Source organism: Perna viridis, chromosome 4 (genome assembly GCF_037379345.1).
Source record: "Perna viridis isolate PV_CMFRI_1.1 ecotype Kerala chromosome 4, ASM3737934v1, whole genome shotgun sequence".
Lineage (NCBI taxonomy): Eukaryota > Metazoa > Mollusca > Bivalvia > Mytilida > Mytilidae > Perna > Perna viridis.
This window is the reverse complement of record NC_142448.1, coordinates 15,349,675-15,375,972: the sequence shown is the minus strand read 5'-3', so window position 1 is coordinate 15,375,972 and position 26,298 is coordinate 15,349,675. Positions and strand designations below refer to the sequence as shown.

The following is a 26,298-nucleotide window of genomic DNA, read 5'->3' as shown; positions in this document are numbered from 1 at the left end:
TAATTTACTCCCCCTAAAAATTTGGAGAGTCTTCTTACAACAAAAAAAGGGATGGCATTAAAAACGGCCATAGCCAACAAAGACAATGATTCGGATAGTTTCGCTTTGTAAGGAAAAAAGTTTTATTTACCGAATGAAAGACATTTTACATCAACTACTGATCAATTTACTTCGTCTGCTAGTAAATTGATCTTTTTTATTCTGCACCAACATTGCATGAATGAAGTCCTTGTATGCTTGACCTATATAACGGACATTAATAAAAGCTATACTTTTGTTGTGTATGTTTGTTTGAGGTGTGTATTCTTCATTCTTAGCATCATGAAGACAGACAAGAAGGTTGTGATTGTGATAGTTGGTTTAGGCTTCGTCTTAATTTTAATCGGACTAGTGACACCAGGATGGTTATCAATAAAACTGGATTATCAAGCGATTAGAGAGAGGGAGGCATCATTAAGGGATAGACCGTGGCATAAACGATACAGTGTAAGATTTGAATAATGTTTGCACATAGGTAACTGAATCGAGGCTATCGCCATCTTTTTTTCAAGTCTCACTTCTGTTTTGTAATAGGAAGACTGATGTGTTAATTGCAAGAAACATTTGTAAACTAGGATAACAATGTTTGTTAAACAATTGAAAGGTCTTTCCCTTGAAAACTATCTTTTGTAATATACACGTAAAGACATTCGGTTTGATTTATAACATGCTACCTTCTACAAAAGTTTGTTTTCCTGTACTTGGTAACCTAGTCAAATGTCGATGTTTCCATCATGATTTTTGTAATGTAAACTTGACGACCTTTTATTTGATATACAACAACCCTACTTTCTGTGAACTTTAGCATTTTGTGCTAATTAACCCCAACTGGGTTCTTTTTTTCCCCGTATAACAAAATTGATATTTGTGATTTACACGTTACCTTTAATTTGATATGCGACAACCTTACTATATAAAAAAACTTAAGTTTTGCACTCATTGACCTCATCCAACTCATTTATTTCGAGACAAAATTTCGATATTTTGGATGTACGCTTTAAGACCTTTCATTTGATATGCAATAACCTTACCCTCTATGAACTTCAAATGTTTGCACTTTATGACCCTACTGACTTGTCAAAGTTGAAACTCTGATTTTTGAAATGTGCTCATTTAGACCTTTAAAGTGATATATTACATTACCCCCGTCGACGAAGTTGAAAGACACCAAATCTATAAATAGGTATTGATGAAATATATCAAATTTTAAATTGTTGTAGTATCGTTGGTTTTTTTATATTCGTCATTGGTTTTTGTCAAACAGTTATACTTGAGCAGATCTTTCATTCTGTGTACTGATCGTTTGTGTGTCTATTGTGGTTTTAAAAATATTCCCCTGCTTTGAAAAACTAAAATTTCAATAGATCCAAACCAAGGCAAGAATGTGCAAACTGTATGATAATTTACATAACATATGCAACAAAATTACAAAACAATTTAGGAAATTAAAGAGCTCAATTTGAGCACAATGATTATTGAAATATTATTGAATAGAACATGATAACACCCCTACATGTTCACCAAGTATGATAATTATATCCTGAAAAATTAGTTCGGGTGACCATGTTGATAAGACGCTAATAAACGGGAGATAACTTCTACTTTGGATGATGAAATTCTTCACGGGGTTATACTGTAAAAGTCCTAAATCAGGTCTATCGATGGTCCAAAATTTGTAATGATATCTTGAAAGATGACGAAACAAGGCCGTGTCAAAGTAAATGTAGGAGGGAAAAACGAGCACTCTGTGACGTTTGACTTTAAGTGCAAATGAAAGGTCACATGGACCAATGATCATTGATGAAGGTCCCATGTCTTTACAACTTCCGGTTCTCGAAATATAAATTTTAAAAACAAAAGTATGATATTTCAAGGGATGTAACTCCTGTATAGTTTGATAATAAAATACATGTTTATGATTATTCATTACGTCTTCTTCTTGTGTACATGAAACAGTTTTTAGATTGATTCTATCTATTATGGTTTTCAAGATATGAGGGATTAAAATATATTTTTAGGGGACATAACTCTTAAAAATGATAATGAAATCCTTAGCAGGATCATTTTCTTATAGAACATGATGACATCTACATGTTCGACAAGTATGATTATGATATCCAGAAAATTGAGTTCGGGTGACCATGTTGACCATGTTGATAAGACGCTAATAAGCGGGTGATAACTTCTACAATAGATTATGAAATTTTTCACAGGGTCATCTTGTAAAAGTCTTAAAGAAGCCTCTGTCGTTGGTCCAAATGTTGTAATGATATCTTGAAAGATGACGAAACAGGGCCGTATCAAAGTAAATGTTGGAAGGGAAAAAACTAGCACTCTGTGACCTTTGACCTTGGGTGCGGAAGGTCACATGGACCAAATATCATTGATGCTGGTCTAATGTCTTTAAACTTCCGGTTCTCGAAATACGAATTTTAAAAAACTTAAGTATGATATTTCAAGGGATATAACTCCTGTATGGTTTGATAACAGAATACAAATTTATATTTATTAATTAGGTCGTCTGCTTATGAACATGATACCGTTTTCAGATTTATTCTATCTATTATGGTTTTCAAGATATGAGCGATCGAAAGAAAATGTTTTAAAGGGACATAACCCTTAAAGATGATAATGAAATCCTTAGCAAGGTAATTTTTAAGAGAACATGTCGACATCTACAGGTTCACCAAATATGGTCATGATATCATGAAAAATGTGTTCGGGGACCGCCAAAAAAAGGGAGATAACTTCTACATTGGAAAATGGAATTCGTCACAGGGTCATTTTGTGAAAATCCTTATAATGAGCTCTATCGATGGTCCAAATTTGGTAATGATATTTTGAAAGATGAATAGGGGGACCATGTCAAAGTAAATTTTGCAAATGACGAAAGAATAAAACAAAACAAAACAAAACAATATTTTAGAAAAAAACAATAAGGTCTTTCCCATGTAGAGAAAGACCTTAATAATGTGCAGAATGGTATTTCATAATGCACGAATTTGCGAGTCATACACATAAATACATATGTCCTTAAAATTTCTTTTAATGCCCCTGCAACTAAAAGTTGGCAGCACATTGCTTCACCATCGTCTGTCCGTCCGTCCCGCAAGTTTTCGCTCCGTAACCCCCTCCCCCCCCCAAAAAAAAAAAATCGCTTCCACCATGCAATTGAATTGAAACTTTGAGAAAGTGTATGTATATATCCACTTTTAGAAGCTCCCTTCTAAATTTCTGAAAATTTCTTTGTCGAATTATTGAAATTTATTCATATAAAGAGCGGTGTCACAATAAGTTAAAAACGCTACCCCAAATTAAAATGAAACTAGAGGAAAGTGTACATATTTTCTTTGTATATATATATATATATATATATATATATATATATATATATATATATATATATATATATATATATATATATATATATATCTGTTAACAAGTTTGACTGTTGATATAAATATACGAAACATTTCTTAGTAAGTAAAGAGTCATTTAAAGCTCATATACTTTTGTTACTTTGTATGTATTATATTGGTTATTTTATGTTCTTTGTTGTGTTTTTCATGTCTGGTTTCTGTCCATGAATTACATTTTGTTTAATTCCGCTAGAATCTTGGTTCCTTTGATTACTCTTTCTTCTTAATTCAATAGTGATTGTTTCGGTATTTCTGATATTTGGTCATCAACTTCGAAACAATGCAGTAATAAGATGAACATGTACTGGGGCGTGTACTTCTAATATATTTTTAAATTGAAAGACGTGTTAAGTCATAATTTTCACACGTCATAATATTAAAATTTATAATTTTCCGCGGTACAGCGTCTAGAGGGAAATTTTTGTATTTAGTGATCGAGTAGACATGTTTTCATTTATCCCCATTTATAATTATTATAAAATCAAAGTATTTCTCTTTGACGGTTATCGCATTTGGTTCTTACATTTCCACTCCTTTTTAGTTGGTGTTTTCTGACCTTTATTTAAAAGAGTAATTGTTTCATGTGTTCCCCATATTTCATTTATCTATGATATAACACATAACGCATCTACCCAAAAGAACTTGAGATAAAGGATACTACAGACAGTCAGCCTCGTATCTTGATCTACACTTAGAAATCGATGGTAAAGGAAAACTATTGACCAAACTTTACGACAAACGTGATGACTTTTCATTCAGAATTGTCAACTTTCCTTTCATCTGTGGCAACATCCCTTCGGCTCCTGCGTATGGAGTGTTCATATCACAACTCATACGTTATGCCAGAGCTTGCCGAAACTACGCAGACTTTTTGTATCGCGCTAGAACTCTAACAAATAGGCTTCTGAAACAGGGTTATGTTGCTACAAGATTGAAGTCATCACTACAGAAGTTTTATGGTCGTCATCATGAACTCGTGGATCGTTATGGTGTATCCAGCAGCACCATGAAAACCGATTTATTCAACGGGTCATAGTTTTCCTTTCCTCGTTTGTCTACCCCGAACTTGACTTTCCATGAGCAACTCGGCGGCTGTTTCTAGAAAAACAGAGGACGCTTACAATACCGGTGCACCTGGTCCATGCTCCCAGTTTTTAGTGGAGTCCGAGTCCGAGTTTACTTTTTTTACTTTGTTTGTATGATTTTAGTTACATTATGTTCTTTGGTGTGTATGTCTGGTTTTTGTCCCTGGATTACATTCTTTTGATTTCAAAAACTGTTGGGTTTAGCTAAAATCTGGTAGGGGTGAAGTTGGTCTGCAAGGTGAAATGGACCCGGATTGATCCGTGGATGTATGATTTCGTTTTTACATTCCCAACTTTGAATACTTCTTCACTGAATTAACTGGTTTTATTGTAACTTAACTTTGCTTGAAATTTCCTTAGTGTGTCTCCAACAATCTGTGTTGGGACTGTCGCTACGACAAAAAATATGGCCACTGTTTCTAAAAATATACCATAAAGGTCAAATTAAAGATTTTTAAAAACAGGATTTAGCTTAATTCTGATAGTATTAAATTGATCAGCAAGGTGAGACGGATCTGTGCCCAAATTTTCATATAAAGATCAGTTGACTGATGTTAAGTTCATATCCCCAGAAGAGCCAAAAATGACTGTGACAGATTTATTTTATAATTTGAAACCGGGTAGATAACTATTGATACAGGGAAGATATGTAAACGTATAGAAAGGTCTGAAAAATTCGCAACGATGTTAGAACTGTCAAATTTGCGATGCAAATTTTTGGTCGTCACAGCGGTACGAGTTCGAGTCCCACGGAGGGAACGACCAAAAATTTGCATCGCAAATTTGACAGTTCTAACATCGTTGGGAATTTTTCAGACATTTCTATACGTTTACATATCTTCCCTGTATCAATTTGATCCGATGGAGCAGTGTAGTGAATAGAGTCGTCACATTCTGAGACATATATATATATACATATATACATTGTATTGATAAAATAATTTAGTATTACAGAAAATTATATCCTGTGCGAGAATGAAAATATGGGACCACTTGTCGTAGGAATCGCACCTAGACAAGCCCGAACGATTCTCCATCCCAGTATGATTTTATTTGAACTCTCTTCATTTTAGAGAGTGTTTCAGTCAGCATTGCAATCGGAACTACCCGGCCTTTCTGGTTACATAAAAACGAGTAGTTCCGATTGTTAATCTGGCAAGTCTTAATAAATGAGTCTTGTCTATTTGAACAAAAATCGTCATCTGCGAACTATCACCATTTTCACCAAGCTAGCATTTTGTAACTAAGGGTTATCCTGCCCAGGACTGATTTCTGATCAGTAATAAAATATTTTATAGTTTCAAAAGAATTTCACGTTGATAGATTTTATATTGCTGAATAATTAATCTCCGCCAGAATAGGTCTTACATGTACTCTAATGGTTTTATTTTATGGCTATTCAACATTTTTAACATGATCCTTGGGGAATTGTGCAAAGAACTGATGTTGAGAATTTTTATCGGTTAACAAATATGGGTCACTAAAAGTCAAACAGCTGTTGTCGTTTTCGTTGGCATCGTCGACGTTTTTATTCTTTATACGACCACATTTTTTTCAGTCGTATAATGGTATCATCTGGCCGTCGTCGTTGTCGTCATCGTTTGCTTCCCTTAGTTTATTTACGATTACTTGAGTAAAACTTCTTTTTGGAAATTTTAACACATTGTTCCTAGGGATATGGCGGTTGTACCTACAGTTTTGATTTTTTTTGTCCTACCCCTTATGGAAATAAGGGACTAAAAGTGGGACCATATAGTTTTAAGTTACCGGACACGAAGTTGCGGTGCCTTATTGTTTTTACTCGGTTTTTTTTTTTTTATCTTTATTATTTTTCCGTCATCTTCCGTCTTCTTATCAATGAAATTTTCAAGAGAACTTCTCCAAAACCGTATGGCTAACTCTTACGAAACCAGTACCATCTGAAGTTGTACGTAAAGTTTAAAAAAAACGAAAAAGAGGGCCATTTTAAAATGGCTGCCAAATCAGAAAAAAAGGTCGAAATATAGGGCATTGCAATATCTCAGAAACTTAGGTGCTTAGGAACTTGCAATTTGGTATAAGTTGATATGCTAAACAAGATCATGCAAAATAAATAAATAAAACGATATGTTGCCCTTTTTCATGGCAACGGATTTTCCCGTCAAAATATCAAATGCTTCGATTTTGATAAAATTTGGTATTTAGTGTGAAAATGGCATGCTGAGTTTAAATTTTGACATTTCAAGAAGATTCGAAAGTTGCAGCAATCAATTTGCCAGACAAATATAAAAATGGTCCGATTTGGATGAAATTTTGTTTCTTGGGTGAAAATGACATGCTGAATCTACATTTTGGGATTTCAAGACCATGTGAAAGTCTTTGTTGCCATGGTGACTGATTCTCCCGTCAAAACTTATTAATATTTTGAATTTGGTTTAATTTAGCTTTCATGGTGAGAATACTGTGCCGCATGTAATTTTGTTGGTTTTGAGGCAATAATGTGTACGGGAGGTAACTTGCCACAAGTTTCGCGAAACGTGAACATAAATTATCATCAGGGTGGATAGGATTATCATGATTCAGATATCTTTGTATTTCTTTTGAAATTCTGTCTTTTTTTAAATATTTTACAGGGTAAGCTTATCTTTAAATGTTTTGTAGTAAAAGGGGTGTAAAAATGTATTTATCTCTTACGGTCACCGAGTTGTAAGAGGCCAAAAGGTCTCACACCTAAAAAAATCATCTTTTTAAATTTTTAGTCTGATTTTGAAATTTTTATTTATTTGATTCCTTATGAAAAATCCCTGCCTGCATCTTTCCATCAGATTTCAGATATCTCTAACAGTTTTCGAGTGATAATAGGTCAAAGGGGCCACACCTCCAAATATCTTTTTTAAAATTTTTTTTAGTCCGATTTCGAAATTGAGTCCTTATTTTCTACTTTCTACTTCTACCAGTTCGCGACCGCCATCAATTACTGATGATACTGTTACTGTCACTTTTAGTGCGCAATGCCCTATTTTACTTAGTAGCCATTAAAAGAAAAATTAACAAAGTGTGACGTACAATTAACTGTGCAAGTAAAAAACAACTTGATTAATTTTATCAAGTAAATGAGCCTTGAAAGATTCAAGACTCTTGGCAGAGGCAATGTCAGTGGGCAGAGCATTCCAGTCCCGGATGGTTCTTGGTTAGAATGACTCTTTCCTCAGTACTGTGTTGCATGATGGTAATTGGTAGGAGTGTAGGCCCATATTTCGACTGAGTCTTACTGGACTGCTCAATTTGTTGGTCGCGTCGATTTCCACCAGACCATTTGCCAGTTTGTACATTAGTACGAGTCTAGCTCTCCTCCTACGTTCTTCTAGTGTTGGCCATTTTAGATCTTCTAGCATGTTGGTAACTGAAGAAGTGTTGTGGTATCTGTTCGCTACATATCTGGCTGCTCTACGCTGGACCATTTCAATCCGGTGTTTGTCCTCTTTCAAGTATGGGTCCCAGGTTGTGCATGCGTATTCCATGGTTGGTCTAACTAATGACTGGTAAGCTTTCTCCTTAATGTTGGCATTTCTGATGTTAAGATTTCGTCTCAAGAAGCTCAAGGTGTTGTTTGCTTTCTTGCAGATGTTTGATATGTGCTGGTTCCACTTCATATCTGATGTTATAGAAACACCTAGATATTTTGCAGTTGTTACGTGCTCAGTTCATGACCATGGAGGAAATAGCTGTTCTGAATAGGCTGTTTCTTTCTTGAGATTGACAGAACATTGCATTTCTCTGGATGGAAGCTCATTTTCCATCTTTGTTCCCATTCTGCCAATTTATTTAGGTCATCTTGTAGACTTATCCTATCGATATCAGATGTTATTGTAAGATATACTATAGTGTCGTCTGCAAACAATCTGGTTTTTGATATGATGTTTTCCGGCATGTCGTTGATGTAGTATAAGAACAAGCTGGGTCCCAAAACCGATCCCTGAGGAACACCAGATTCCACCTGTATGTATTGGGATGTTTCTCCTTCTACAACTACTGCCTGATTTCGATTATTAAGAAAGCTTTGTATCCATCTGTTGGTGTTACCTCTTACCCCATAATGATGTAATTTGTGGGTCAATAAGCTGTGGCACACTTTGTCAAAAGCTTTACTAAAATCCATAATCAGACAGTCCGTTTGTTTACCGTTGTCAAGGTTTCTGGTTATATCATCAACAAACTCAACAAGTTGAGTGTCACAGGACAGACCTTTCCGGAACCCATGCTGTAGTGGATGTAATATATCATGTCTGTCAGCATGTGCCATGATGTTGCTGGTGATGATATGTTCCATTATTTTGCAGGCGATACAAGTCAGAGATACTGGACGGTAGTTTATAGCCTCAAACTTCTTGCCTTTCTTGAAGATGGGACAAACGAAGGCTGTTTTCCAGATACTGGGTATTTCTCCGGTGTTATAGGACTCTCTGTATATGATGGTAAGTATCGGTGATAGATGAATGGCCAGTTCTTTCAGGACTCTTGGTGTAATATTGTCCGGTCCAGGTGCCTTGTGAGGGTTCAGGTTTTTCAATAGTTTAGTAACACCCACTTCTGTAATCTGGATGTCTGGCATGGTATCGTATGTACCTTTCATACTAAAGGTGTCAGTAAAAGATTCAAGTGATACTTCGGACTTGGTTGAAAATGCCTTCTGGAATTGTTTATTTAAGATGTTAGCTTTATCTTTGGAATCTGGATGTAACGTTCCATCTGCTTTCAATGGTGGTATATTGTTGTTATCTGATCTTTTATGCTTTAAATAGGTCCAGAAGCGTTTCATACAGTTTCCACTTCCAGCACGGTCATCTGTTTCTGGTATCACTATGCCCTCCATATACTGCCAATATGCTTTCCTAAGTTGTCTCTGTGTTTCCTGTTTTAACTTTTTATATTTCTCCTTATCCGCTTTGTTGCCAGATTTCTTCTTTCGTTTATAGCATCAGTCTCTCTTACGGATCAATCTCTTTAAATCTTTATTTTTTGCTGTTTTGTGTGGTATGTTTCTTTTTATGCTGTCTTCTAATTTAGACTGAAAAAGGTTCTACATAGAGTTCACTGATTCCCCATTGCTCTTCATATTGATGATTTCTTCATGGATGGATTTGACATCATTGACAACATTTTCCCACTTTGCTTTGCTATACAGTGGAATCTGTCGTGGTTTCTGTTGTTGTCTAGTTGGAATGATATCTATTTCAGTGTAAACAATGTCATGGTCGGATATTCCTGGAATGATCTCTGTCCTACGGAAACTAGAAGGGTGGTTTGTGATGACGAGATCTACGGTGTTGGTACCTCTAGTTGGTTCTTCTACTATTTGTGTAAGACCATGATCGTCTAATATGTCTGTAAAATTTTGATGAATTTTTGCATACTGAGTGTTCGCCTTTAGTGTGTTTCTTTTCCAGTCCCAGCCAGGAAGATTAAAGTTTCCAGCTACCACTACGAAAGCATTTTTTTATTCTGGAAGCTCTTTCCAAGCTCTTGCCAAATTGGTTCATACTCTCTTCATTGGATGTTCTAGGGTTGTAGTAAGTTCAAAGGTATATAGCTTTGTGGCCGACCAGCTCTAACTTGCACCATACTATTTCACAGTCAGTTTGTAGTTCCGGTGTAGCTGTAACAATGTAGTTGTTTTTTACTGCTATAAGGACACCACACCTGATAGATTGCGATCGTTTCTGAAAATGGTATAGCCTGATGGAAAAATCTATGGGTCTTTTATACTGCTATCAACCCAAGTTTCTGTGCCAAATATTATATCTGGGTTTGTACTGCTAATCATGTTTTCGATCAGATGTTGCTTTGTTTTAATGGACTGGAAATTTACATTTACTATTCTTAGTGGTTGTTGTTTTACTCGCTTTGATGTTGACGTTGTTCTCGTTGGTGTTGACGTATGCACTGGTTTAATTTGGTTAGATGGAACTGGACTGGCAAAGGAGGTGTCTGATAACACACTAAACTGGTTTGATGTACTGAAAACCATGGAGAAGCAAAATGATGTATAGTTTGGGCAGTTACAGGCAAGGCAATCCCAAGCGACAGCAGAGTCGTTGACATGTTCTAAGTATAGGCTAGATCTCATGGACTGACAATTTGCACGATACCATTGATTGCATGTATCGCATACAATGCCTTTATCATCCCATGTAACTGGTTTGTCACAAGTACCGCATGGGTAAATTGATCCAGATATTGATGGTCCAGGATTGATTTTTACATCATTAGCCATTGTGATAGGGAACATGGACAGGTATGCTAAGATGATACTAGGTCGATGTTTTGGACATGCATGCATATCCCTCCCATTGTTCTGATTAGTAATCACTCTAATAACAACACAGTCGTAATCTGTTGAACAGGTATGGTTGTTTACGATAATAAATGTGTGAACTTCATCTCTCAGATGGATAGATGTGTATCGGATGATGAAGCCTTGTATTAAGATGACTAAGATCAGTTTTGGTGTCATAGACGCCATTATTGTTTACGGTCCCATCAGAAAAAAAACTGACGATGACAACTACCGGGCAAAATTCTGTATGGATGGCCTCCAAGATGTGTTTCTCTGTGTGATGTTTGTGTAATGCAATCTTACCCACTGACCACTACAATTTTGTAATCAATTTAGGATTTAGAAATGTGAAAAATATCGAAAAATATCGAAAAATATCAGGAGCTGTTCAAAGTTCCTGCCATTTTGTTGGGCATGCGCACAAGCTCTCCAAGTCAACAGAGTTGTTATTTCAAATGGGTTTACTGGTTGTCCTACAGTTCTGCAAAATGGGGCCATAAGGGATAAACCAAAGATATTTGGTTACATAGTAAACATGGTCTCCTGGATTGAATGGTGATGATGAAAATGTTGTATAGCCATGGTTTAACTTCATTTAATTCCCTTTTCGACAAATGTATACTTGGTGAATGCCTCCCCACCTCAAACCCAGTTTAATAACAGCGCAAAGGGGACCCCTGCCCAAATTTTTCCAACATTTCGCAGTACCTTATGTATTCAGTTGAACTTACAGCATTCATTAATATATGCTCTTTTTCAGCAATTTTTTGTCAAACATGGTAACAAAGCATGATACTTTTACTTAATTAGTTAATAGGACATGGTTTGCCAGGTGAGCGATTAAAGCTCTTCGAGAGCTTCTTGTGTTAACTTACTTACATTTGAGTTTTTATGCATATATTGAAGAAATTAACGTGTAGACATATATGACAGTGACGCAGATACAAACACGGCGAACAAGAAGAAAAATTGTGTTGTTTTCATACTAGATTTGACATGTAATACAGATGACCTGAGCCGATTTCTTTGTGATAAAAATGTTATTAAAACAAATGATAATAGACATTTTTGATAACACATCAGTAAATTGGTTTTTTCTCTTATTTTTTTTTCTAAATTTCGTTTCACAATTGCCAAAATGACTTCATTCCTTTAATTCAAACTTAACTCTATCTTATCTTTTCAGGTATTTGACACCAACAGACCCCAGTTATCGTCAATGCGGATAGCTATTGGCCCATTCTACATTCGATATTGTCTGAGCATTCAGAGTTTGACAAAATATCCATCTGACACGTGCCTCACGATGTCATCTGTGGATATCATATCTATTCTCAAACAGGTTCAACTTCATCAAACGACAAACGGTATGTTTCATGGCTTTACTGAAAATTTGATTGTTTCCCAGTTACTATTCAGACTGATGTCGGCGATTACGTCAAATGGACCGTGACATCCACGAAATAAAACAGAGTAAATGTGTGGGTATCTCCCACCCTATATTTTATGGCCAACCCCTTCATAAAACAGGAAAACCTCAATACTTACCCAATAAGTTGACAAACCGTTGAATAGGCTAATGCATTCGTAGGGGATATACTTAATATGACAATGTTGTCGAATCGCATTTTTTGGTATAAACATTGATTCGCTCATACGGTCTTTATATAGAATCTAACACACTATATTTAAAAGCAATTTTCGGCATGACATGGTTTGTGTCCTAATTGTATGACTTACGGTGTACCGTTCTCCACAGCCTCCTCTCCATGGAAAAAAATTAGGATTTATATTACATACGATGAGGGCACAACTTTTATGCTGTAGTTTTAACTGGTTTGGAACTGGCATGCCAGTAAAATGCTAGTAGACCTTTGTGTATTTGTGTGTCATACAATCAGTTTGTTTTAATTGAAGTTTTAATAAGGAACTCAAACCGCTAGTTGTGTTTAATTGTGTAAAGTATTTTTACACAGTGGCCAGTTTCAAAACGGGGGAGGTGGGTTGTGATCACGCCTAAGTACTTTAAACCTGTCGCATTTTTTGGCGTCTGTCAAAATCAGAAATTTCTAGATCTGTATTGTTTTGTTACTTTATGTTGCTTGAGTATATAGAGGCATTAAATACATTTACTAAAATGTTGTTTTTGGGGCCAGCTGCAACCTACCCAATGGTGTGAGGGTTTCCTCGTCGTTCATTGAAGACCCATGGTTGGCCTTGAGCTGACATTTGTCATCCCGGTGGGGTTGTGGTCGTTTTGGTATATTCACCATATCCATTTTCCTTATAACACCAATTTTAATCGGGCTCACTGTGCTGTTTAAAATGTCTCGGCTTGTCTTCTGTATATACTCAGACAACCATTAAATAGAGAGTTGATCTTTTTTATGCTGCAGTGCGACTAGATTTTGATTTCGAATAAAAAGTTCGAAGTCCCGTTAATTCATAGATACATTAGTCCGAGGAGGTACATGAATTCGACAGTTCACTTGTTCGAAGGTCCAAAAAATAAGAAATTTTAAATACATGTATGCATATTGTATTCAAAAATTATTTATCATACTGATTTTGCACAAGTATCATAATTCACAATGCAGTGATATTTAAGTGTTTTCATATAATAGTCATTACAAGTACAAATAAAGCTGTTATTACAGATACAAACAATCAGAATGTATTACAATACAAACAATCAGAATGTATTAACAATACAAACAATCAGAATGTATTACAATACAAACAATCAGAATGTATTACAATACAAACAATCAGAATGTACTAACAATACAAACAATCAGAATGTATTACAATACAAACAATCAGAATGTATTAACAATACAAACAATCAGAATGTACTAACAATACAAACAATCAGAATGTACTAACAATACAAACAATCAGAATGTATTACAATACAAACAATCAGAATGTATTACAATACAAACAATCAGAATGTACTAACAATACAAACAATCAGAATGTACTAACAATACAAACAATCAGAATGTATTACAATACAAACAATCAGAATGTATTACAATACAAACAATCAGAATGTATTACAATACAAACAATCAGAATGTATTACAATACAAACAATCAGAATGTACTAACAATACAAACAATCAGAATGTACTAACAATACAAACAATCAGAATGTATTACAATACAAACAATCAGAATGTATTACAATACAAACAATCAGAATGTATTACAATACAAACAATCAGAATGTACTAACAATACAAACAATCAGAATGTATTACAATACAAACAATCAGAATGAATTACAATACAAACAATCAGAATGTATTACAATACAAACAATCAGAATGTACTAACAATACAAACAATCAGAATGTATTACAATACAAACAATCAGAATGTATTACAATACAAACAATCAGAATGTATTACAATACAAACAATCAGAATGTATTACTCCTACAAACAATCAGAATGTATTACAATACAAACAATCAGAATGTATTACAATACAAACAATCAGAATGTACTAACAATACAAACAATCAGAATGTATTACAATACAAACAATCAGAATGTATTACTCCTACAAACAATCAGAATGTATTACAATACAAACAATCAGAATGTATTACAATACAAACAATCAGAATGTGTTACAATACAAACAATCAGAATGTATTAACAATACAACAGACTTTTTAAGTAGTGAGCCCAATACACATGTAAGCGAAGTTTCATTCTAACACTGGAATTTTCATAGATGTTTTTATTATTATTATTATTATTATTATTATTATTGATATTTATAATGATTTAATGCATGCATGCATGTCCTATTTATTTATGGGATTGTGACGTGAAGTATATTTTGCCAAAATGTGGTCAGAAACAAGCATTTTTCTTATTTCCGGACAATAATTTGACATATTGAAATCGCACCACAAGGTGTTTTATCATAAAAGACAAACTGGAATCAAATCTAAGCGTCATGGGTCGAACCGATTAAGAATTAGGATCAAAGAAAGAACGAGAACAAGCATGTTCAAGATTTCTGAAAAGTTGATTGGTCTCTCTGAAGTTGGATGAAATTGAAAAGTTCTCATACCTTTAAAGTAAGGCTGGGATTTTTGGGGTTTAGGCTTATACCATTTTGAATTAGGGACGAAAAAGGTGTAAAAAAACAATCAGTTTTCATTATGTCAGGACAATAAATATACAAAATGGAATGGATCTCTTTCGTCTACTACAATGCGCCAAATCACAAATGGAAAGCTTAAATTGATTTTTTTGGGTGGGGCGCTGTGACTTAAACCGTTTATGAATAAGGGGCCAAGGATCAAGCGTTTCCATTATTTCTTTGGAATTGTTTCATAAGATGTTACACAACCAAAGGAGGGCTATGATTGATTTAGGTAATTATGACTAGTTGTGACTATAGCCAGTTATGAAAAAAGGCTTAAAAAGAGACCACTTTGATTCTGGTCTTAATCTTATCTAGTGTCAAATATCTTATGCATGGTTGTTTGAACTCTGGTTACATTCTTGATAGTGGGAACTTACACAATGTACCTCTGTGTATTGGTCAGGAAGCATATATGTACATGATAGTGAGAACAGACCCCTGTATACAAATTATTTATATTATAGTGGAAACAAACCTCTGTGTACTAGTCAGACTACATACTTGATAGTGGAAACTGACTTCTGTATAGTAGTCAGACAGCATAGTTGGTAGTGTGTACAAACAATAGTGTACTTGTCTGGCTGTATACTTGATAGTGGGAACAAATCTTTGTGTACTTGTCTGGTTGCATATTTAGATAGCATACTTGATAGTGGGAAAACACCTGTATACTAAAGTCAAAAAGCATACTGGATAGTACATGTATACATACATGATAGTGAAACAAACCCCTTTATACTGGCCGGGAAGTTAACTTGAAAGTGGAGGCAAACCCCTGTATACTGGCCGGGAAGTTAACTTGAGAGTTGGGACAACCCCCTTTATATTGGCCGGAAAGTTAACTTGAAAGTGGGAACAAACCCCGGTAAACTGGCTGGGAGGTTAACTTAAAAGTGGGGATAAGCCCCTGTATACTGGCCGGGAAGTAAACTTGAAATTGGAGACAAACCCCTGTATACTGGCCGGAAAGTCAACCTTGAAAGTGAGTACAAATCCCTTTATATTGGCCGGGAAATTAACTTTAAAGGGGACTAACCCCTGTATACTGTATTAGTCAGGATTCATAACTGAGGTTGTGGGATCGAATCTCCGTACATAATTCCTAGTTGACACAAAGCTCTTTACATACTTGATAGCGGGATAAACCATATGTACATACTTCATAGTTGTAACAAAACTCTGTACATACTTGATAGTCGGGTCAATCCTCTGTACATACTTGATATTGTGAACAAAGCTCTGTACATACTTGATAGTGGAAACAAAGCTCTCTGCATACTTAATAGTGGGAACAAACTTTTGTGTACTTGTCTGGTTGCATATAGCATATTTGATAGTTGGAGAACCCCTGTATTCTAAAGTCAAATGGCATAATTGATAGTACATGTATACATACCAGTCAGGCTACATACATGATAGTGAAACAAACCCCTGTATACTAGTCAGACTACATATTTGATAGCGGGATCAACCCTCTGTACGTACTTGATAGTTGGAACAAAACTCTGTACATACTTGATAGTCGGGTCAACCCTCTTTACGTACTTGTTAGTGTGAACAAAGCTCTGTACATACTTAATAGTGGGAACGAAGCTCTGTATTCTTGTCAGGCCTCATACTGGTATTCGATAGTTGGATCAAGCCCTTTTGGTTCGCGGTAAATGTCTATTTCTGTATCTACGATATTTTATTTTTACTTTGTTTTAGATCCTTTTCAATCCATCTTGGAATCGGTAAATAGTGGTACCAGAGAACAGTTTCCATTTGACACAGGTTTGCAATTAAATTGTTATTCTGGAAAAAAAAGATTTTTTAAACCTTTACCAAACGTCTAAACTGAAAATGCTTTGTACATGGATTGTCGGGCAACTCGGTGAATTTGTCGCCTAATGTAAGAGTAATCAAATAATCCAAGATTCGAGCAGAAATAAAAAGAATATAATCCAAAAATGAAGACCAGACAGGGAAAATACACGTACACAACAAAGAATGAAATAACCAAAATAATACATAAAAAGAAACAAACGTAAATGAGCAACTCGAACTCCATCAAAACTTAGGAGCATGGCCAAGGTGCACCGATAGGACAAAACAATAGTATATGAGAAGGCATGTCAATCTGGGTGAAGTCTTTATTCTTGAAATAGCTTGAATATGTTCGAAGACAAATGAAAGAAAATGCAATAGCACCTAGGTTTACTTTAAAATAATTTGTACCTGACAATTTGAATATTTATTCCAGTGATAAATGTCTATACTGTAATAATTGCTGTTTGTGCTGTGGTATTAGCGCAGTGTTTCCTGTCCGTGTGTCTGTCTGGGTGGTATGTGTATAAGGAACACCCATCAACTAAACTTGGAATTAGTGGAGGAATATGCCTCATACTTTCTGGTGAGTGTTTTATTATTATTATTATTTTTTATTTATTTTTTTAACTTTATTTATTTTATTTTATTGTTTAATGGTTTCAGTGCCTGTCCTTGCAAAATTAAAAGAAAAAATAAATAAATATACCTGTTCCTACAATGTAACTATGTTTAAACTAAAAAATTGTATCTCATCGATTTTGTCAAAATTAAGATAAAAATTCAGATAAAACCGTAAATTTTTACAGGTGTGTTGTCTGCACTGATGGTAGCGGTGTACCTGTGGGAGCATGCAAAGACAGATAGAGAATTAACGAAAAGTGATTTACAAGATGTGTTTCAATTTCAATTTCCTTATTCTTCAATAATTTGCCTTACCGCAACAGTTTTGTTTTTTGTTGCTGCTTTATTATTAATCCGTATGACACGAAAGTCGGAACATCACTTTAATCACGAAATGCTGGTTATGGATGACTCAAAAAGCGGCAATACTTATGTTGTGAGTGCGTAAGGTGTTGATTAGGCTTCTCCAAGGATAATGGACTTATTGAAATAAATGGGTTCATTGAAGAATCATTTCATAGAAAATCTCTTAACTTTATTATTCAACAATGGCATCTAAAATATCACATATGCAGTAGTGAAAGGTATCGACAAGCAGACCTTTATAAAGCAATATTTTCTTTACGTCTACATTTATGAATAGCTTTCTTATCATACCTCAAATGAATGTCATGCCAGTTTTACCGAAAATACTATTTTCTTTGCAATACAGTCTCCGGTAGATAATTTCAATTACTGCGGTATGTACATGTCTGGCTTTATTTTGGTACGTGCGTTACTCAACCTTGCAGCGATTTATATAATTACCTTCATGTGATATGACAGTCTTATGTTATTGTAATGGAAATAAAACATATTAGAAAATCAAAGACTGAGTCTTCTAAGTCGTTAATCGTCAAATATTCTGTGTTACTTACTTTGGCTTGCTTTGAACATCCATGCAAATTCAATGCTATATTAAACTTGAATCCCCATCAATCTGTGATTTTCTTATTTTCTCATTTTCATCATAAACCTTGGCGTAGATATTTGCATTGACTTCGGAATTTAAAAAAAACAATCACAAATTACGATAAATACTAACTTTCAAAACCCTCAATCCCAAAACTTACCAAATCTAAACCGAAAAAAGCAGTTTTGTTTTGTTTTTTGTTGTTGTTGTTTGTTTTTTTGTTTGTTTGTTTCTTTTTTTGTTGTTGTTGTTTTGTTATTGTTTATATTTAGTTTAAACTACTGACTCCATAAACAGAAGGCATTTTTTCCCTCCTTAATTATTCAACTAAAAACATTTCTGGAAAATCTACTTAGATGTTCTTAAATTACGCCTAGACGCAAGCTGAATTCTATACATAACTATACAACCATATACAACCATATACAGCCATATACAACCACTCTTTAACTTGCAAAACAAAAAACAGTCTTCTAAACCATGTAATTGGTTTAAACCCTAAGATATCCATATACATGTATTCATTCTTTTTATTGTTTCAAACGGGGTTTGAAGGCTCAATAGTGAGAGGGAGCAGTAAATGTGGGGGTTCACACTCTCCTACTCCCCCCCCATAGTAATAAAGAACCATTACTTAAACTATCTAAAACTGTGTATCTTATAAATGCTACATAATCTTTACAAATTGGAGTGTTTGGAAAGCACTCCTATGGAGGAGTATCAGAGTTATAGGATTTCCCTATAAAGTTGCCATGAAAATGCTTGAAAAAAATTCTCTATTTGTACACCGTTCCTTAACTAATCAAAAACATCATTATCTGGGCCTAGTTTTTCCTATTCTTCTATATATCTACGCACATTACCAGCTCGAAAATATTTGGGATCTCTAAAGGGCAGTAATTCAATATCAAAAATGTAATTTTCAGCAATCTCCTCAGCCTTTAGACGCTGGAGAACATTTCCCTTTAGTTTACCCATCGTTCTTCTATATCAGTAATTTCCACATCATCAGGCTCAAAATTGGAATAGATTTCCAAATCGTGAATATCAGTAAGAAATATTTGCTTTTTAACTTCTCTCTGATAAATCTAAACTAAATGAAAGGAAAAAAATTCAAAAGAGATAATGTTCCCCAACTCCATTCCGCGTGTCCATGAAGCCACTAGAGAATTAGACCCTCTTGGAAAGAAAATAGAAAACAAAAACGAAAATATTTTAAGTTAACTTCGACGTACACGACTAAATTACCTTTTCCTATCTGGATATTGACTTGCAAAATGATCTTTAGATCGACAAATATAGCACACATTTCTCAAGTCTCAACGCGGCCTTGGACCTGGCCTGTTAATACCTGCACTAAATGGACCTGAAAACATCGGCGCCATACCAGGGTAAGCGTGTCCCAACGGAGCCGGAAAGTGTTAGGGAGGAAAACTGAAGTGTACGGTAGGTTGAGGGGGAATAACATTACTGAGTTTGGAAATCCCAGATTCGTCATATCAGGAGATTTTGATTCACAGCTTTAAGTTTTCACCCATTCCTCAACAGCAGCAGAAATATTTTTGTCTTCACTAGAACATAATAACTTTAAGCACAACGAACAAATGTCAGGGTTATTCTCATACTAGCTGCAAATTTGTAGAGCCTTACTGAAAAATTCTGTATCTCCATGCCCTGTGTGATAAAATGTTACTCATATTTGAATAAGCTTTCTAAAGATAATGATTCATATGAGTTATAGGACCTCGTTCTTAAGCAATACTATTTTAAAATATATTTAAACAAAGCAAATTTCGCCAACAATAACATATCAACTTTAAAACGAAATTTATAGATAGGCGTTAAGGTTAGGAATGCAAAAACAGTAGTAAATTTTAAATGCTTCCCATATTTACAAATATCTGTCTCATAACTTGAAAAATTCTTGATTAATAAGCCAATTCTTTCTAACCACAAATCAATTTCAAACCAACTGTCAGCAAAATTAGTAAAGCTTGTCGTATAAGGCGACTAAATAGTGCTCCCCAGAACCCTAGCCCGAGGCCCGAGGCTAGGGCGCTTTGCCCACAGAGCAACTGGGTCGTGTGCCCCAGGTAGTGGAATGGGGTACCCCTGGTGTGTTACATGCTGGGGTTGTCAGACTATAATACGGAAAACCTGACCGCAAACCATAGTGGTGCACCATGTTGGGAAAGATGCCACGTTCCTCGCACGTGAAAGAACCCTACTGTAGTATTCTCCCGGAGTAGGAACATTAGGGCTCCGCCACAGGAGGCTAAATTGCCCGACCCTACCCACCTCTCCCTATTTCCGGTGGCAATCGAAATTTGTCGACCCTATTATCCTTGTGTCCTATTCCTTTTTTTTCATTTCATCATCATTTCATGTTCATTTTATCATCCATTTCATGTTCATCGTCTGAATATAGCTGTAATATTGCTGCTCGGACGTTAAAACCCAACAATGAATCAACCAATCAAAATAGATAAATAAATAAAAAAATAATGACTTACTATCAAAAAGCTAACCAGACTCCTAAAATATCGAGTAAAAAAGAAAATTTGCCACGTGATAAAAAAGAGTGAGAGAGAGGACAGTACACGCCCTCTTCTTCAACTGAAGCTCGAGAAGTGATTAAGGTGTGTTCCCTAACTTCCCGTGTGACGTCACACAGGATATGGACAAGAACGCATCTTAATCACTTCTCGAGTTGCAGATGAAGGAGATCTGGTGTTTTCTAAGTCATCGGATACTTCTTCATTTGGTGTCCCGTGATAAAATATGAATGGCACTGTAGCAGTCACACTAATCACATGTCTGTATTAGGGTCACATCGCAAGATATGTTTAGTCTGGTTTCTATTTCCACCCCCTTACATAAAACTCTGGATCCACCAATGTTATTCTTTTCCCAAATATTTATTTTATACTCCTTTTCATAGATTCGGGTTTTCATTTTACTTACTGAATTTCCAATTTAGAATTTAGTTGAGCTCCAAACGCAAAACTGTCGACTGATTTAATTTTTTTCCCGTCGTCTCACTCTTTCAGTGTTCTCACGCTTTACGTTACTGAATGCTTCCCAAAATTTGATGTCAAAACTCATATTACATTCGGTGACTTAGAGTGTGATGACACATAGGATATTTTTATTTCACATCCTTTTAGATATCGTACAATTGTACATTACTAGCAAAATAAGTGTATTTCTTTTTCGAAAATATGCTTGATATTTTAGAACGTTTTAGAAGCATATGTCGGTTTTAAAAGCTCATAAGAGCTTGTATTGTAAATTTTTATATAAACCGACTTTACATTTGAATTTTTGAATTTTGTTGTGTAACGCAACAGTTCGTCAATCGGATAAGATGGACGAATTGCGATATGCTCTATTAAAAATCGGGGTGACTTTGTAACCGTGATAACTCGAATGTTTCTCAATCAAAATAATTAGATTAGGCGTCTCTCAGCTAAATTACAGAAAGTTCAATGCTAACCAATCATTTTCCTTTAATGTAGACTTCTCGCTCTTTTACAAGCAAAAACACGTAGAACATATGTATACGTATGATATTTAAGAGGTACATTTTGTTATCGTATGAAACTAGAATTGACGGTTTGCAGTTCTGACATAACGCTTAGTAGGAATACGTTTATTAGTCTATTACAAAATCTATTAAAACGATTAGCATATGATGACAGTAAATTTAGTGGTCATTTCTTTCGAATAGGAGCAGAAATCCCATATTTTAGGTTATACAGCTATCACGTGGTAGAGTGCCAGATCATGTGATTCAAGCTCTTGGCAGGTGGTCTCCGAATTGTTATATTACATACGTTAAATTTGATCAAAATATCATTAAGAATGCACAATACGAAATGTGTTTGAGAGCACAGAAAGAAGAGTGATTTATCGCTTTATATTATTATCAGTACTACGTATATATCGTATAGTATTCACATAATCTTTAAATGAACGGTAATAATGTATCATTTCTTGAGGGCTTCACTCGTTCATATGGCATGGATAATTATGTGTAATCATATTATTTCCTCCCCCACTCAATGATACATTTATTTACGGGTTAATGTCCCTGACTGGATTCTACCTTGGGCGACTTAATCCCATATCATAGATAATACTTCATTGCACCTGACTGATTTCTACCTTAGGTTACTCCATTTTATCCAGACTGGGTTCTACCTCAGAGGTTTAATTCATTACTTATCCTGACTGGGTTCTACCTCAGAGGTTTAATTCATTACTTATCCTGACTGGGTTCTACCTCAGAGGTTTAATTCATTACTTATCCAGACTGGGTCCTACCTCAGGAATTTAATTCATTACCTCAGTAGTTTAATTAAATACTTATCCTGACTGGGTTCTACGTCAGGATTTTATCTAGAAAAGGCTGTAACCTGAGATCTACTTCAGATTGTTAGGTACTGTGTTTTATTGTAACATATTATTTTTGTTTGCATGTTCACGTATGTAATTTTATGTATATTTTTGCTAGAGAAGTGAAGTGAATAGCCCCTAAGAATGATACAATATGTATAAAGATGTATATTATTGTTTATATGATTTTTTTGCTTAGAACTATTTTATTGTATATTGTATACTATTGTAGATTGCATTAAGACTTTGTGTAATAATAGTCTTGAGTATAAATAACGATGTGTCAGACCCATTTTAAATTCTAGAGATTATCAGCACTCAAATTAAATAGCAAAAAGAAGTAGTAAGATTGTCTCAAGACAATTAAATGACATGACCTCCCACATATACACCATTCATATTTATATTTTCTTCAATAAAATTCTTTTATTTTCTTTCAAGTTCTTCAAGAAACTGTAAACCTCGTTTGTAGGCCACACCCTTTTGTGACCTTTATTCAATGTATCGTTGATGGACCATTTTCCTGCTCTCAAACAGAAATGTCAATAAGATGTCTTTTTGTATTTTTTATTATTATTATAATCTTTTTTTTTTGAATTTTTTGTTCATTAATTGTTTTGCTTTTTTTCTTTTATATCGTTATTTTTCGAGGCAGAATTAACACAAAAAAAAAAAACAAAAACAAAAAACAAACAAAAAACAAAAAAACAAAAAACAAAAAAAAACGGTTCAGAATATATGCAGTTAGTAGAAAATGAACAACAATGACACAAATTCTTATTTGAACACAATCTTTTCCAGTTCCAGCCTCAGTCCCTTTTTCATTTGACAAAGCAATTAAACAGTTTGGGTACAATTTCGTGGTAGATATGGCAACATAAAAGAACAATATATATAGAAAGGTCTGAAAATTTCCAAACGATTCTAGAACTGCCCTGGATTTTGTGCGGGCGGTGTTGCCAAATATGTCACAGTGGTACGAGTTCGAGTCCCGCTGATGGAGCGACCAAAAATTTGCTTCCAAATTTGACAGTTCTAACATCGTTGGTAATTTTTCAGACCCTTCTATAAGTTTACATTATCTTCCCTGTATCAATCTGATTCGATGGAGTAGTGTAGCGAATAGAGTCGTCACATTCTGAGACATTTATATATATGGTGTGACGAGACTAAAAATATATTGTCTTGTCATTTTTACGCTTTTACTTAAACATACTGATCCCAAAATGTGTTTCTTTCTATACTTTACTTTTGCATGTACATTTACATCCGTACATCGTGAAAGGATTTCTTCTGCCTACCTCTTTGAGTGCCTTACTAATTCTAATTTTTTATCTAGTGTTTCGAAGAATTTCTGATTCATTGTTTGGCCGTACCAAAGGAGACTGGTTGTAAATGTTTCAATACATAAATAATCGGTTGCACCCTATATGTAACAGGTATTAAGCAGAAAGTTTCTTCGTTGGGTCGCAGTTTTGATTAACTCGTAAACTTGTAAGATTTATTTATGGTACCGTCTTGGGAGATATATAAGTTGTATGAACATATTGAAATAAAGCAGTACTTCCTTCTATAAGTTCTTATGTTTTAAACAGTGCACTATAAACCTATTTGGCTGGCTGAAGATTCAAAATATGTGTACATGTAATAATTTTAGGTTGACTTAGGTTGCAGGTTAATAAACAATTCTAACTTCTCCTTTTTCAATAGTCTGATTCACAAGTTCTAATTTTCAATCATCACTTTATCATACTTGTCTTTTCCCTTCAACATATTATAAAGATATGGGGATGGAATATCCTTGAGACAAAAGCATCACCATTTAAGAATTATGATAAACAATAAGGTGCTATCTAACCAGGACTAACATTAAGCGATAAAATCTTATTGCCTGCAATCGAAATGCTGTACAAAACCAAACCAGCATGACACAATTATGTTTAAATGTACAGAAAATACAAGACATTTAAGCGATAAAGGAATCGTCGCGTTTGAAATTTGTTTGACTTCATAGAAGATTGAGGCATTAAGTTTTCTTGTTTGGGGTCCATTCGGTCTCAGAAGAATAGCCTTCTCTATGTCGATTGCCTATTAATATGACAAAAATGTTCATATCATTAACGACATAATATGTATAACGTAAGCTGCACGGTGAAGTGTTTCGAATGTTCTACAAACTAATGAAAAATAGACTTAGTTCTGCTGTACAACATTTCTTTTCTTTTTGCCGACATACTTTCTGCACCAGCGTATATAGCTTAAATCACAACGCATACGTTATGCCAGAGCTTGTCGAAACTACAAAGACTATGTTGCTTCAAGATTTAAGTCACTACTACAAAGTTTTATGGCCTTTTTATTTTAAACTCGTGGACCATTATGGTGTATTTATCTTTACCACGAGAATCGCTTCGTTTACCGTGTCATAAATTTCCTTTCCCCTTTTGTCTATCCCGGACTTGACATTTTATAAGCAACTCGGTACGTGTTTTTAAATATCCATGGGCCGCTTACCCTAGCGCGGTGCAACTGGTCCATACCCCCAGTGTTTACTGAAGTCCAGGTAGCTCATTTTAAAAATCCATGGGCAATCTATGGTTGAAAATTCAACAAACTTTGCATTCGTATTCATAATATATGCGCTTATTCCTTTAAGGACTATTGAAAATTTTAACTGGGTTGTTCGAAATTAAAAAAAAAAACAACTTTAGGTCAGTTTAGGCTTCTTCATTGCGATTTATAAACAGATGTAAAGTGTCCCGAAGTTGGTTATACGAACTTAACTTGGTCAAAAATTAAAGACAATCCTTATAATCAAGTTTCTAATCGATCAAAATAAAAAGCAAGTTTTGTCCATCGAAGTCCTAATCAGTTTTGAGTTATTCGAATTGGGAAGTGCGGACCGATCGACGTTAATGATGTCATAGTACCAAGTAACTTTATGGGAAAGATAAGATCACAGTGATTTTAAAAAAGGTATATTTCAGTAGGACAGCCGGAAGTGCATTTTAGGCCAAAAATGTGATCCTCCCTAAGTAGTGACCTTCCGCGACCTTTGGTTTATTTCGTGTGTATTGGCCGTTCGGAAAATGACGTTGAAAATGACAATGTTATGTTTAAGCGATTACTGTGTAACATCCACTCGACGGATATTCTGTGATTTTTTTCACCATGGAAAATTTAGATCTGTTAAAATTAGTCTTTCTACATTTCTTGTCTAGATTTGATAAAAATATAAGATTCCCATATGATCATAAAATAGTTTACGTGAATAAGATACAAAAAAAAAATGTTAGCTCCTGGATTTTCTTGCAAGTTCACAGAATGGAAATTGAAATCCTTGAATACATTTTCATATATGTCCGAGAATCCATATTTCCAGTGGCAACCAAAATATGTCGACCCTATTATCCTTTTGTCCAATCCCATTTTTCATTTCATCATCATTTCATGTTCATTTTATCAACCAATGCATGTTCATCGCCTGG

The 26,298-nt window shown here is 34.8% G+C and overlaps 1 protein-coding gene across 3 annotated transcripts; it reads left to right on the top strand.

Annotated features, from left to right (window-relative positions):
* Nucleotides 1-206: 206 nt before the first annotated feature.
* Nucleotides 207-18,329, top strand: LOC148619034 (uncharacterized). 3 transcript variants are annotated; one of them, XM_088578528.1, is made up of 5 exons: nucleotides 207-486; nucleotides 12,046-12,226; nucleotides 16,738-16,803; nucleotides 17,273-17,422; nucleotides 17,646-18,329. In XM_088578528.1, the coding sequence occupies exons 1-5, from the start codon at nucleotides 217-219 to the stop codon at nucleotides 17,906-17,908; spliced, it is 930 nt and encodes a 309-aa protein (XP_088434654.1). In that variant the 5' UTR covers nucleotides 207-216; the 3' UTR covers nucleotides 17,909-18,329. The 3 variants fall into 3 exon arrangements, with proteins under 3 accessions (XP_088434654.1, XP_088434656.1, XP_088434655.1); XM_088578530.1 differs by lacking the exon at nucleotides 207-486 and adding an exon at nucleotides 551-643; XM_088578529.1 differs by lacking the exon at nucleotides 207-486 and adding an exon at nucleotides 8,673-8,997.
* The last annotated feature ends 7,969 nt before the right edge of the window (nucleotides 18,330-26,298 follow it).

Coding starts and splice junctions, on each gene's coding strand:
- LOC148619034 (XM_088578528.1), top strand. CDS start 217: ATGAATGAAGTCCTTGTATGCTTGACCTATATAACGGACATTAATAAA. Junction 487..12,045: donor CGTGGCATAAACGATACAGT/GTAAGATTTGAA, acceptor TTATCTTTTCAG/GTATTTGACACCAACAGACC. Junction 12,227..16,737: donor ACTTCATCAAACGACAAACG/GTATGTTTCATG, acceptor ACTTTGTTTTAG/ATCCTTTTCAATCCATCTTG.